A 14,758-nucleotide genomic window follows, 5' to 3' on the forward strand; every position below is an offset into this window, starting at 1 on the left:
AGGTGGGGTGGAGGAGCTGAGGAGGCAAGGGAGGATGGGAAAGCAACTCAGAGAGAGCTTCCTAGAGCGAGAGCTAGTATTACAGAGCTGAGACCTAGAGAAAAGTGGAGGAAACTGATAATAAAATGATAATTAAATATTTAGAATATCCCAATGCAAAGCTTACTCTCTTTCCAGGTAATATATAAAGTTCATAATCACAGAGCCCCGAATATTGACCACTTAAGCATGAGGCCCAGGGCCTGATGTTTTACATTCGCGATCTAACTACGTCTTCCCAATAACACAGGGGGGCAAAACGGGAAGATGAATAACGAGTACGATTAGAATCCCTAGTTTATAAAAGGGGAGAAACTGAGGCTCAGAGATGTCACTTGTCACCAGCCTGGCCAACACGGTGAAACTCCGTCTCTACTTACAAAAAAAAAAAAATTAAAAAATTAGCCAGGCGTGGTGGCGAGCTCCTGTAATCCCAGCTACTCGGGAGGCTGAGGCAGGAGAATCACTTGAACCCGGGAGGCCGAGGTTGCAGTGAGCCGAGATCGCGCCATTGCACTCCAGCCTGGTGGGCAGAGTGAGACTTCATCTAAAAAAAAAAAGAGAGAGAGAAAGAGATGTCACTTGTCCAGGATCTCTTATCCGGTCAGTAGCACCACAAGGATTTGAACTCTGGCCAGACGTCTACCCAATTTCACGTGTGAAGAGTTAACAGCCTCCTAGAGTCTTGTCCTCTCTGGGCCTCCGTAACACCCTCCCCAAGCCAGGGGTCTCCCAGCACATGGCTGGGTTTAGAGCTGTACGAAGACACACAGCTAATGAAAAACTGTGGAATTCTCAGAGCCTGTGAAGCCTAGTCCAGGGATGCGAGGTTTGGACCACTAAGGGAAAGCGCATGCGTGCTAGGCAGGGCTGACCGAAGGCTTCGGGGTGTATCATAGGGTCTCATCGGAGATGTGTTGGCCGTTAAGACCTCTGGAATTGGAACTCTAAATACACAGAAAGGCTATGAGCTCAGGAGACTCGGACGAAAGAGTTGTGTTAGGAAGAGGGGTCAGAAGACAAGGGTGCTGGGCAAAACGCTTGCTCTTCGACTCCGAATACGGTGGCTAGAAAGGTTTCTCTGACGAAAGAGGGGCGTGGTTCGAAGCCGTACTGTGGCCGGTAAAGCTCAAGGAACATGGAACGAAAAGGACGAAAAGAATCGGCAGGGAGAAGCGGACAGGATGGCCAGAAAGGCTCATATAACCGAAAACGTGGGTTAATGTGAAGGGGCGGAAGAAACAGAACTTATGGGAGGTGCATGCTGGCCGAGAAAGTCTTGGAGTTCGGAACATACAGTGTTTCCATCAGGTGGTAACAGCCTGCGGGAAAGAGAAATACGGTGGCCAGGTTGGTCCTTTCACAGCCGAAAGTGGCCTTTCTGAGAGGCGTGGCTGCGGCACTCTTGCTGGATACGGTGGCCCGGCGGGGCTAGAAAGCATGAAATCTCGCGCGATTACTCTGCGCCGTCTGGGACGGGGCGGGGCTGGCGGCGGGGGCGGGAACCCGGAGCGGGAAGATGGCGGCGGCGCAGGAGGCGGACGGGGCCTGCAGCGCCGTGGTGGCGGCCGGGGGAGGCGGCTCCGGTCAGGTACGGAGGCCGAGAGGGGACTGAGGGGGTTCTTCCCCAGTTGGGGGGCCTCCCACGGGGCGTGTCGTGCTCCTTGTCGTGGAATCCAGTGCACTGGGGGCCCCTTGCCCAGAGGGACCTTGAATACCCGGCCCAGGGAGGGCCGGACCGCCCGGGAGGCCGGACGGTGCCGGGAACGGGGCCCTGTTGCGTGTCGGGTCCCCTGCGCGCTCGCGCCGGGCTGCCACCAGCCTTATCGCTGGAGCCGGGAAGACAGTGGCTCAGAGGGGCGCAGGCTTGTGCCTTGGCGCGCTGGGTTCTCGACTCCGCGATTCCAGGCTCTGAGGCCGTTCCTAGAGTGATCTGGCGTTCAGGTTTCGTTGTAGTGCTGGAGGTGTGCGCAGTGATTAATTGAGAGTTTTCTAGCTCTGGGGAAGTCAGGATTAGCAGGGCATGGCCGACAGACCCATTTTACAGACGGGAATCCAAGGAACAGTGAGACTAAGGTGCTTCCAGAAGGTCATCTCGGTTAGGTTTGTAACTTTATGTAGAAGTTACAAGACATTGCTGACACAGGAACTGGTATAGATGTGCTTTTAACATGAACTAGTCCTATGGGTTAATTAGTCCATGTACGGATGACTTCTGACCCACTGCTGCCTTAACACACTGCAGAGCATACCATTTCAGGCAGCTACCGTTTAGGCATTTGGGGAATAGATGGAGACATCAAGGTGCTGTCGACCCACCCACTGGGATGTCACTGACATGTAGGAGGCAGCTCAGGGGAAAGGAGTGCGGGTTGAGAGGGGAGAATGAAGCTGACTCTCTGTATGACCTTGGGCAAGTTCCTTTCCCTCTTCAAGCTTTTATTTCTCCCCTGTTAACTGCAGAGGTTGGACAGGAGGGCCAGCCATATCCCTGCTGTCATGGGACGGGGAGAGGAGACTGACATGTAAACAAACAGTTATAATCCTGAATGATTAGGTTGGTGACAGAAGTCTGTGTCCAGGGACTGGGGGAGCCCAGAGAAGGAGCAAGTGGTATCACCTGGGGAGGACACCTGGATGAAGTTAGTGTGATAGAGTCCACTATATCTGCTCTGAATCTGTTCAGCATTCTCAGCCAGGGCCTGGCCTCGGGGACAGCTCAGGAAATGTGTGTTGAGTTAGTGCTGGAATGAAAGCTCAGTTCCTGTCTTCAAGGGTTTTCCAGTCTTGCTGAAAGGAGGTCGTTTCCCCTCTGGGTTTCTGTTGATTATTGGGTTGGTGGTGGATTGAGAGACCAGGGCCCAGGTTGTTCTGATTGCCCTGAGCTTCCAGATGGCTCTGATCTTCTCTTGTACCAACTCTGCTTAAAAACAATCAAGACTTACCCCTTTGCCTTTAGGACAAAGTACAAATTCTTTTATAAATCACAGCCTTGCATGATCCGACTCTTTTTTTTTTTGAGACGGAGTCTCGCTCTGTCGCCCAGGCTGGAGTGCAGTGGCCGGATCTCAGCTCACTGCAAGCTCTGCCTCCCGGGTTTACGCCATTCTCCTGCCTCAGCCTCCCGAGTAGCTGGAACTACAGGCGCCCGCCACCTCACCCGGCTAGTTTTTTGTATTTTTTAGTAGAGACGGGGTTTCACGGTGTTAGCCAGGATGGTCTCGATCTCCTGACCTCGTGATCCACCCGTCTCGGCCTCCCAAAGTGCTGGGATTACAGGCTTGAGCCACCGCGCCCGGTGATCCAACTCTTTTCTTCAGACTAGACTAGGATTTCTCGAGCTCGGCACTGTCAACATTTTGAATTGGATAAGGCTTTATTTGGGGGACTGCCCTGCGCATTTTAGGATGTTTAGCAGCATCCCTGGCCTCTATGCACTAGATGTCAGTAGCTCAGTAGCATCCACGCCCCTCTCCAGTTGTGACAGCCATAAATGTCTCCAGACATTGCTAAATGTTCCAGGAGCAGGGGGCAATATCATCCCTGCATGAGAACCACTGCGCTAAAGGGGATCCACTGCTCTGAAACCTATTTTATTTCTAAACCTCTTTTATTGCCTCTCAGTCTCTTTCCTCGCAGTCTATGCACAGATCTCTCCCCTCTGTAGCTAGTTAATGTGTGTTAGTCCTACAGATTTCAGATGTTCCCTCCTGCAGAAAGCCCTCTTTGACTGTCTGGGATCCCCTGTCCCAGGCCTGCACCCGCTGGGTTTCACTCTCTGGGGACTGGTCTCCTCCACTGGACTGGGAGCCCCAGGAGGGCAGAGCCGGGACTGCCTTGATCACCACTAGTTCCTTAGCACCACTCAGCTCAGGGTTGGGCACAGAGGAGGTGCTCAGTGTTTGTAGAATGAGTGGATCTTGAAACAGAGGCTGGGCTGAGGTGGAATTCCCTGATGCGCAGTGGTGGATCCAGGTAATCAGTGAAAACATGCCGTAAAATGTAGCTTCCTCCCGCTCTTGCCTAGCCCTGGTGGTCTCAGCTGCTTCTTGGGCCCCTTAGCAGATGTTGCTGGGCATTGTGTGTGTACGTCGATGTGCAGATCCAAGAGCAGGAACTAACTGTGTCTTAGTCACTGATGTGTCCACAGCCACTGCCACCCTTCTCCCATGCCCAGGGCCTAGTGCACAGCAGGCAGACCCTCAGCCCTGTCTCCTGCTTTAGCCAGCCTGCTCCTATAGCCAGGAACTCAGCTTTGCCATTGATTCCTTCAGCGAATACAAATTGAGTCTACTACATGCTAGGCCTTGTGCTGATGCTGGGGATACAGCTGTGAACAAAATAAGTGCTGCCCTCTTGAAGGCCCTTACCCTTGTGTTCTAGTTGGAGCTGAATTTATAGGGGAAGCACAGACAGGGACACACAGTGAACAAGATAAGTAAGAAAAACAGCAGTTCAGATGACTCTGCGTGCCATGGACAGAAAGAAAGCTGGGATGGGAATAGGAAGTGAGGGGTGGGTAGAAGAGTTGCAATTAAATAGGGTAGTCTAGGAAGGCCTCTCTGAGGAGGTGATGCTTGAACAAAGACCTGAAGGAAGTGAGAGAGGGAGTCCCAGAGATACGAGGGAAAAGCCTTTCAGGCAAAAGAACAGCCAGTGTGAAGGCCCTGAGGTGGGAGGTGCCTAGTGTGATGAAGGAATGTCAAGGAGGTTGGAGCCAGTGAGGGGAGAGGAGTGGGTGGGGACAGATGCGGATGATGCCAAACTTTGGAGGCCTTGGGGAGGACTTGGCCTTTACTCAGAGAAATAGGAGCTGAAAACTCTGTCACCACAATCTCAGCTCACTGCAACCTCTGTCTCCTGGGTTCAGGCAGTTCTCCTACCTCAGCCTCCAAAGTAGCTGGGAGTATAAGCATCTGCCACCACACCCAGCTAATTTTTGTATTTTTAGTAGAGACAGGGTTTCACCAGGTTGGCCAGGCTGGTCTTAAACTCCTGACCTCAGGCAATCTGCCTGCCTCGGCCTCCCAAAGTGCTGGGATTTCAGGCGTGAGCCACCACGCCCAGCCTTGTAGTATAATTTAGATGGTCTAACGTTAGTTAACCTGTTTTCGGGATAGAGTTCATTGACTCCTGGTCCATTTATGCAGTTGTGTGGTGCAGCCATCACCACAGTCTGGTCTGAGAAAGCTTCTGTCCCCTCAAAATGTTCCCTTTTGCAGTCTCTGCTGCTCCCAGCCCTAGGCAGCCACAGAGGTGTTATCTCTGTAATTTTCTACAAGTTTCTTAAACAAGGACCTAAACAACATCCAGTCTTTTGTGTCCAGCTTCTTTCATTGGGCATAATGGGTTTGAGGTTCATGTTACACAGATCTGCAGTTGTTCCTTTTTATTTCATTTTTTAACAACCTAGGATCAGGGAAATTTGGCCTTTGGGGAAATCCTAAAGTACATGCTCTCATTTGTTCCTTTTCACTACTGAGTAGCAGTCCACAGACGTGACATGGTTTATTCTTTCACTCCTCAAAGGATATTTGGGTTGTTTATAGTTTTTGGCTGTTGCCAATAATGCTGCTATGAACATTCATGTAACAAGCTTTTCTGTGGCAGTATTTCTTTTCTTTTTTTTCTGAGTAAAGAGAGACAGGGTCTCCCTGTGTTGCCCAGGCTGGTCTCGAACTCCTGGGCTCAAGGGATCCTCCTGCCTTGGCCTCCCAAAGAGCTAGGATTATAGGCATGAGCCACCACACCTGGCCATTGTTTGTTTTTAAGGCAGTCATGCTCTGTCGCCTAGGCTGTAGTGCAGTGGTGCGATCCTGGCTCACTAGCCTCATCCTCCAAGGCTCAACTGATCTTCCCCCCTCAGCCTTCTGAGTAGCTGGGACCACAGGCATGCACCACCACACCTGGCTAATATTTGTATTTTTTATAGAGATGAGGTCTTGCTGTGTTGCCCAGGTTGGTCTTGAACTCCAGGGCTCAAGCAGTCTTCCTGCCTTGGCCTTCCGAAGTGCTGGGATTATAGGCATGAGCCACTGTGCCCGGCCTGGCTGCACGTTTTCTGCCTCCTGGGTAGCCATTCAGGATGGGTTTGCTGGATTATGTAGTAGGTGCACATATGACTCGTTAAATAACTGCCATATTTTCCAAAGTGGCTGCACTTTTCCTTTCCCCGTAGCAGTGTATGAGGGTTCCTGTTTTTCCACATCCCAGCACTTGTGATTGTCTGTCTTTCTGCTGATAGCCATCCTAATAGGTGTGAAGTGACGTCTCATTGTGGTTTTAACTTGCCGTTCAGTGGGAAGGTTCCCAGCCAGATTGCCCATCACTAACAGGTAAGAGAAGAGACCTGGGAGTCAGCCAGACGTAGCTTCAAATCCTGGCCTGGCATCACATGTCCATTCCTGACCCCAAATCAGCTCAGACCCGTTGAAACCCATACGTGGGCCCCTAAATTTCCCAGGAGCTGGGCTGGCCGTGAGGAGGGGCCTTGTGCCTGTCTGATTTAGCTTCCCCAGCTGACCCCCGCTCCATAGATCTCATCGGAATGTGGCTTCCTCTGTCTCAGCCCAAGGGTCTCACCCAAGACGCCAAAGGGAGCGCCTCAGGGAGGCCTCTCTGACCACCCACTCCAAAGTGGATCCCTGTCCCCAACTCAGTTGCTGTCACTTCCCCCTGCTTGTTTTCCATGTACCATTTTTAATTATCCTGTTTACCGTTCTAGTGTGTTTCCCTCTAGATCCTCAGCTCTGGGCAAGTAGGGCCCACATTTCTGTCTAAAATGTGCCAGTATTTTCACAATCTGATCCACAGGTCAGAGAGGTGAAGTGATGTTCCCAAGGTGTCACAGCAAGAACGGTGGGACCAGGACGATAGCTGAGGCCCCTTTGACCCTGGAGCCCCTACAGTGCTGTCCTGTACTTTGGGAGATTACAGGACGGAGCTCTTGCTGGTGAAGGGGACAGGAGTTGACAAGTGACACATTTTACAAATGTGGCCCCTCTGACCATGCTCCTGGGGCATTTGCTATCTGGTGGGTGAGGTGAACGGAGAAAACCTTGCAGAGGAGTGGACTGGGGGCTGTGGAGGGGAAGGCCAGACACTGGAGCCTCAGAGGGAAGTGGGTTTGGGTGACCTGAGTGTCCAGGGTGAGCCCTTCAGGCAGCAGTGGCCACACCAGTGTGTATCACACTCCTGCTCTGTGCCGCTGCTGTTCCCGAGCTAACTGTGACCATGACAACCCTGGTCCTGCCTCTTGAAGGCTGATGGCTGAGGGGACAGCTGGGAGGAGGGGTGAATGAGAACAGGACTGGGGAGCTAGCAGGGTGCACGAAGGGTGAGCAGAACATCCCCTTCCAAACCTGGCATTCTGAGAGTCTCTGGTTGTGACCTTCCGTGTCTGAGTGAAGAGCCCTCCTCTGGGAAGCCGTGCCTGGCTCCCCCTTCCCTTCTGTCATTCTGCTTCTGCAGTTGTCCTTCCTGAGTGACCAGACAAGTGGCTTCACCTCTCTGAGCCTCCTTTTGCTCAGCAGCCAGATGGAGCTGGTCAGTTTTGGCCTCAGGGTTAGTATGCTGTGTGCTGTCACAGACACGTCCTGTGGCCGTGGCTTATGGTAGCGGCTGATAGTCTGGTTGTGTTTTTCTGTGTCTGTCTCACCTGCTGGACCAGGGGCCCTTGGAGGGCAGGACTGGGCACAGAGGGGGTGTCAGGAATGGTTTGCCCAGGTAAGGCCCTTTCAGCTAAGCCCCAGCCTTGAAGAATCTGGCACCGGCCATGAGACTCCTTCTGTTGTTGTCCCCAGTAGCCAGCTCCTTGCATCCTGGCTCCAGCCCCAGGGAGCAGTGGACAGTCATCAGAATCAGACTGTGTCTCTAATCTTCTATTTCTACACCTGCTGCTTCTCTCACTTCCTCCTTTGCGCCACCAGCTTGCTATGTTTTAAGTCACAGCTCCAATGCCCTCTCCTCCAGGAAATTACCCCGACTTCTAGGCTGGACCAGGTGCCTCTCGGGGCTCCTGCATTCCCGCCCCATTCTGGACAGTCACTGTCTAGAGATGAGTCTGTCTCCCCACTGGGCTGTTGAACCCCAGGAGGACAGCAAAGGACTCTCTAGGTGACCCCTGGGTCCCCAGCGCAGAGGAGGTGCTCTGGGAGTGTCTTCCTCCTAAAACAAGAGGGCCCCTCTTCCCAGGTGCTGTCACTGATTCATTCTCCAGTTATTGATAAGCAGCCACTCCCTGCCCAGCCTGTGTCTGGCCTTCATGTGTGATGGTGTCTAAGATAGCCCCGTGTCCATTCTCCCTCCTTACGCTGGCCTCTGTCCCCCACAGGTGACCAGCAATGGCAGCATCGGGAGGGACCCGCCAGCAGAGACCCAGCCTCAGAACCCACCGGCCCAGCCGGCACCCAATGCCTGGCAGGTCATCAAAGGTGTGCTGTTCAGGTGAGCAGATGGGACTTGGGTTTGTTCACCGAAAACAAATAAAAGTAAGGAAGAAAGGAAAAATCAGCTGATCAGCTGAGGATAGTGATCATTACTGTATTGGTAGAGATACTTTTTTTTTTGTATAATGGAAAATTTTCTAAACCTTTGTTTTACTCTGGTAAAACATATTGAAGTAGGGAGTCTCCCTGAACCTGTTCTGGTTTGGTGGGGGCTACCTGATTTGTAAAAAAATAAAAACACAAAAAATACTGAAGTGGTTTGCTAGGGCCCTTGTAACAAGTAATACAGACTGAGTAGTTTAAACAACTGAAATGTAGAAATTGACTGTCTTACAGTTCTGAAGGCTGGAAGTCCAGGATCCAGCTGTGGGCAGGGGCAGTTTCTTCTGTGGCTTCTCTCCTTGGCTTGTAGAAGGCCATCTTCTCCCTGTGTCTTCAAGTGGTCTTTCCTCTGTGTGTGTCTGTGTTTTAAGCTCCTCTTATGGGGACACTAGTCATGCTGGCTTAGTGCGCACCATAATGACCTCACTGAACCTTACTTTTTTAAAGACCCTGTCTGGGCTGGGCACAATGACTCACCCCCATAATTCCAGCACTTTGGGAGGCCAGGATGGGAGGATCACTTGAGCCCAGGAATTTGAGACTAGCCTGGGCAACATGGTGAGACCCTGTCTCTACTAAAAATAAAAAAATCTGGCCGGGCGCATTGGCTCACGCCTATAATCCCAGCACTTTGGGAGGCCGAGGCGGGCAGATCATGACGTGAAGAGAGCAAGACCATCCTGGCCAACATGGTAATACCCATCTCTACTAAAAATACAAAAATTGGCCGGGCGTGGTGGCTCAAGCCTGTAATCCCAGCACTTTGGGAGGCCGAGACAGGCGGATCACGAGGTCAGGAGATCAAGACCATCCTGGCTAACATGGTGAAACCCCGTCTCTACTAAAAAAAAAAATACAAAAACTAGCCGGGCGATTTGGCGGGCGCCTGTAGTCCCAGCTACTCGGGAGGCTGAGGCAAGAGAATGGCGTAAACCCAGGAGGCGGAGCTTGCAGTGAGCTGAGATCCGGCCACTGCACTCCAGTCCGGGCGACAGAGCGAGACTCCGCCTCAAAAAAAAAAAAAAAATTAGCTGGACGTGGTGGCACGTGCCTATAGTCCCAGCTACTCGGGAGGCTAAGGCAGGAGAATCGTTTGAACCCGGGAGGCAGAGGTTGCGTGTGCCACTGCACTCCAGCTTGGGTACAGAGCAAGACTCCATCTCAAAAAAAAAAAAAACCAGGTATGGTGACACGTACCTGTAGTCTCAGCTACTCGAGAGGCTAAGGTAGGAGGATCACTTGAGCCTTGGAAGATTTTTTATTTTTATTTTTGTAATGGAGTCTTGCTCTGTTGCCCAGGCTGGAGTGCAGTGACGCGATCTCAGTTCACTGCAACCTCCGCCTCCTGGGTTCAAGCGATTCTCCTGCCTCAGCCTCCCAAGCAGCTGGGATTACAGGCATGTGCCACCATGCCTAGCTAATTTTGTATTTTTAGTAGAGATGGGATTTCTCCATGTTGGTCAGGCTGGCCTCGAACTCCCAACCTCAGGCAATCCACCTGCCTTGGCCTCCCAAAGTGTCGGGATTACAGGCGTGAGCCACTGCACCCAGCGCCTGGCTAATTTTTTTTTTTTTTTAGTAGAAACGGGGTTTCACTATATTGACCAGGCTGGTCTCGAACTCCTGACCTCATGATCTACCCGCCTTGGCCTCCCAAAGTGCTGGGATTACAGGCATGAGCCACTGCGCCCGGCCTGACCCTCAGAAGTTGAAGCTGTAGTGAGCCGAGATCACACCACTGTACTCCAGTCTGGGCAACAGAGTGAGACCTTACCACAAAAAAAAGTTGGGGGACCCCGTCTCTAAATCCAGTCACAGTGGTGCTGAAGGTTAAGACTTCAACATACGAATTTCAGGAGATGTGGTTCAGCCCACATCTGCACATAACATCAAATTTACAATTTTAACCTATGTTTTCATTTTAACCTTTTACTTTTTTTTTGAGACAGTCTCATTCTGCCACCTAGGCTGGAGTGCAGTAGTGTAATCTCGGCTCACTGCAGTCTCTGCCTCCTGGTTTCAAGTGATTCTCCTGCCTCAGCCACCTGAGTAGCTGGGACTACAGGCACCCGCCACCTTGCCTGGCTAATTTTTGTATTTTTAGTAGAGATGGGGTTTTGCCATGTTGGCCAGGCTGATCTTGAACTCCTGACCTCAGGTGATCCACCCGCCTCAGACTCCTAAAGTCCTGGGATTACAGGCGTGAGCCACCGCGCTTGGCCCATTTTAACCATTTTTAAGTATATAGTCCTGTGGCATTAAGTACATCTCCACTGTTGTGCCCACATCACCATTATCCATTCTGAGAATTTCCTCTTCCTAAACTGAAATTCCACACCCATCAGACACCAGCCCCCCATTTCTTCCTCCTTGCAACACCTGGCAGCCACCTTTCTATTTCCTGTCTCTCTTTCACTACTCTAGTTAGCTCCTGTATGTGGAATCAGCATTTGTCCTTCTGTGACTGCCTGGTGGTGACCCTTTTACCTGTGGGTTCACATGCTATTCCTGGGCAGTGGAACCCCAGGGCCTGCTTTTTCAAAGCCCAGCTTCTCTCCGAGGCCCTGGGGAGATGCTGGGTGGTAGCGGGGAAATACACTTGGCACTGGGTTCTATCCTTCCTGCCTAGACCTGGTGACAGCCACCTTCTTTGCTCTGAGCCTTTGTTTACTCCTCTGCAAAATAGATATTCCTTTTATTTTTTTTCTTTTTGGAGATGTATTTTAGCAAAATAAGAGACCACACCGTGCAATTAGGCAATCAGCTCCCCTACTTATCAGATAGAAGAAGTTGCACAGCAGAGATGTTTAAAACAATCATCCCGCCGGGTGCAGTGACTCACGCCTGTAATCCCAGCACTTTGGGAGGCCGAGCAGGCGGATCACGAGGTCAAGAGATCGAGACCATCCTGACCAACGTGGTGAAACCCCGTCTCTACTAAAAATACAAAAATTAGCTGTGTGTGGTGGCGCATGCCTGTAGTCCCAGCTACTTGGGAGACTGAGGCAGGAGAATCGCTTGAACCTGGGAGATGGAGATTGCAGTGAGCTGAGATTGCGCCACTGCACTCAGGCCTGGCGACAGAGCTAGACTCTTGTCTCAAAAAAAAGAAAAAAAAAGAAAAAAGAAAACAGTCATTCCCTTGGCTAGAATGTCTTCACGTGGCCGTGGCCAGCTGCACGGGAGGCTGGGAAATGTGGTCTTTAATCTGGGAAACTGAGCACCCTGCTGGAAAGCAGGACTTCTATACTGAGGAAGAAGAGGAGAGTGGTTTTGGGGGGACAGCTACTTATCTCTTCCATAAAATCTCATTACTTGTTTCCCTTAACTTATAATTAATGTGTGTTTACTTTACAAAATTAAGTAGTTCAAACAATACAGAAGAGTGAAAAGAAAAAAGCAGTGAAAAAGTGTAATGTGGGCCGAGTGCTGTGGCTCACGCCTGTAATCCCAGCACTTTGGGAGGCCAAGGTGGGTGGATCACGAGGTTAGGAGATTGAGACCATCCTGGCTAACATAGTGAAACCCCATCTCTATGAAAAAAAAAAAAAATTAGCCAGGCATGGTGGCGGGCTGCTGTAGTCACAGCCACTCAGGAGGCTGAGGCAGGAGAAACACTTGAACCCGGGAGGCGGAGCTTGCAGTGAGCCAGGCACTTCAGCCTGGGTTACAGAGTGAGACTCCATCTCAAAACAAAAAAAGAAAGAAGAAAAAGTGTAATGTATCGGTGGCCATCCCATAAGCACACACTTTTGTAATTGACCCTAAATGGGATTATATATAGACGCTCACAGATAAGAGTTGTTTAAAATAGAGAAAAATTAGGAGGCAGGGGGCAGGTAGTGTCAGACAGCGTGTAAGAGCACAGCCCTGCTGACATCAGCCCTGCCACCTCTGAACTCTGTGGCCTGGTCAGGTGATCACCCTTCTTGAGCCTCACTTTCCACTTCACAGACAGGAATCTTGACAATTAGGGTGCATCAAAAGGATTCCAAGAGAATTCATGTCAACTGAGAGGTGCGGGACCTGGCGCACACTCAGACAATGTCGGCCATGATTCCTTTTGTTGTTCAACGTGAAAAAAAAAAAAAAAAACTTAGGATCAGCCTGAGCAACACAGCAAGACCCCATCTCTTTAAAAAACTAAAAAATTAGCTGGGTGTGATGGTGCACACCTGTAGTCCCAGATATTAGGGAGGCCGAAGAGGGAGGATCGCTTGAGCCCAGGAGGTCAAGGCTGTAATGAGCCATAATCCAGTCTGGGCAACAGAGTGAGACTGTGTCTCAAACAAACAAAAACCTTAGGAAATATATAGTGAAACAGTTAAAAGAAATAGCTCATGAGGCCAGGTGCAGTGGCTCATGCCTGTAATCCCAGAACTTTGGGAGGCCAAGGCGCGTGGATCACCTGAGGTCGGGAGTTCCAGACCAGCCTGAGCAACATGGAGAAACCAGTCTCTGCTAAAAATACAAAATTAACCAGGCATGGTGCCTCGTGCTTGTAATCCCAGCTACTCAGGAGGCTGAGGCAGGAGAATCACTTGAACCCGGGAGGCGGAGGTTGCAGTGAGCCGAGATCGTGCCATTGTACTCTAGCCTGGGCAACAAGAGCGAAACTCTGTCTCAAAAAAAAAAAACAAAAAAGGCCGGGCGCGGTGGCTCAAGCCTGTAATCCCAGCACTTTGGGAGGCTGAGACGGGCGGATCACGAGGTCAGGAGATCGAGACCATCCTGGCTAACATGGTGAAACCCCGTCTCTACTAAAAAAAATACAAAAAGCTAGCCAGGCGAGGTGGCGGGCGTCTGTAGTCCCAGCTACTCGGGAGGCTGAGGCAGGAGAATGGCGTAAACCCAGAAGGCGGAGCGTGCAGTGAGCTGAGATCCGGCCACTGCACTCCAGCCCGGGCGACAGAGCGAGACTCCGTCTCAAAAAAAAAAAAAAAAAAAACAAAAACAAAAACAAAAAAAACCACAACTCATGATCCCTGATGTAGTCACTGATCACATTCTAGACTAGCGCAGAACCGCCTGCCTGGTGTCCTCCAAGAGTGTCACACAGGACACTGAGAAACTGTGCGGGAAAGAAACGTCCCCACCCTGATAAGTTGCAAAACTGACATGTGTGCCTCAAAAATTCCTGCCATGTGCCCTAAGCTTCTGTCATGGGCCCCTGTCCCTTATGGTTTCCACTTCATCTCCCCTCCCCATGGCCACGTAAAAACTTCAGATTTTCTTATATATCACCTTCTTTTTTTTGCATGCTGCAAGCTGCTCTGCATGAAAATTATTTTTATCTTTCCCTTCGTTTTTACATAAGCGATAGCCTGTTTTACACACTGCTCTGCTCCTTGATTTTTTTTCATTAACAATATATCTTCGAAATCTTTCCACGTCAGTGCATAGGGAGCTTCCTTCACAGAGACATTTTTAATACAAGTCACACTGTAGATTAATTTCCTTTCTTAGAACTAGGCAGCATCAAACGTCAGTTCGGGTGGGTGCTCAGAGACCGTCTTGGCTGCAGTTCTTAACATGGGATTCAGAATTTGTTTTCAGGGGACCATGAACTCCTTGTAGCTTGAAGCTGATTATGCAGGAATAGCCTTTCTGGATAGCGGGTGGTGTCTGTGGTGTTTGTGGTTTTGAGCACATGTGGTTAACCTGGAGTGGGAGGTGGAGCAGGAACTAGGTATGTAAAGGAACCGGGTGGGAGGGAGAGTTTTGATTATACGTCTTTTCATGTATTTAAAAATGTTCTGAGGCCGGGCGCGGTGGCTCAAGCCTGTAATCCCAGCACTTTGGGAGGCCGAGACGGGCGGATCACGAGGTCAGGAGATCGAGACCATCCTGGCTAATACGGTGAAACCCCGTCTCTACTAAAAATACAAAAACTATCCGGGGGAGGTGGCGGACGCCTGTAGTCCCAGCTACTCGGGAGGCTGAGGCAGGAGAATGGCGGAAACCCAGGAGGCGGAGCTTGCAGTGAGCTGAGATCCGGCCACTGCACTCCAGTCCGGGCGACACAGCGAGACTCCGCCTCAAAAAAAAAAAAAAAAAAAATGTTCTGAACCTGTGAATGTAGAATACCTATTTGGGTGTGAGAGAGGATTTAATGTCTGTTTTCTATGCTTACTCAAGTATATCAGGAAGCATTAGAAAGGTCCAGTCTC

General features: G+C 50.7%; 1 protein-coding gene across 1 annotated transcript in view; it reads left to right on the forward strand.

Annotated features, from left to right (window-relative positions):
* Positions 1-1,387: 1,387 nt before the first annotated feature.
* Positions 1,388-14,758, forward strand: part of CLPTM1 (CLPTM1 regulator of GABA type A receptor forward trafficking) — a 39,068-nt gene continuing 25,697 nt past the window's right edge. The window contains exons 1-2 of the mRNA XM_033223616.1: positions 1,388-1,630; positions 8,372-8,484. Coding sequence (XP_033079507.1) covers positions 1,559-1,630; positions 8,372-8,484 — 185 coding nt within the window. The 5' untranslated portion in view covers positions 1,388-1,558. The remainder of the gene's footprint in view (positions 1,631-8,371; positions 8,485-14,758) is intronic.

Source organism: Trachypithecus francoisi, unplaced genomic scaffold (genome assembly GCF_009764315.1).
Source record: "Trachypithecus francoisi isolate TF-2019V2 unplaced genomic scaffold, Tfra_2.0 Lachesis_group12, whole genome shotgun sequence".
NCBI classification, from domain to species: domain Eukaryota; kingdom Metazoa; phylum Chordata; class Mammalia; order Primates; family Cercopithecidae; genus Trachypithecus; species Trachypithecus francoisi.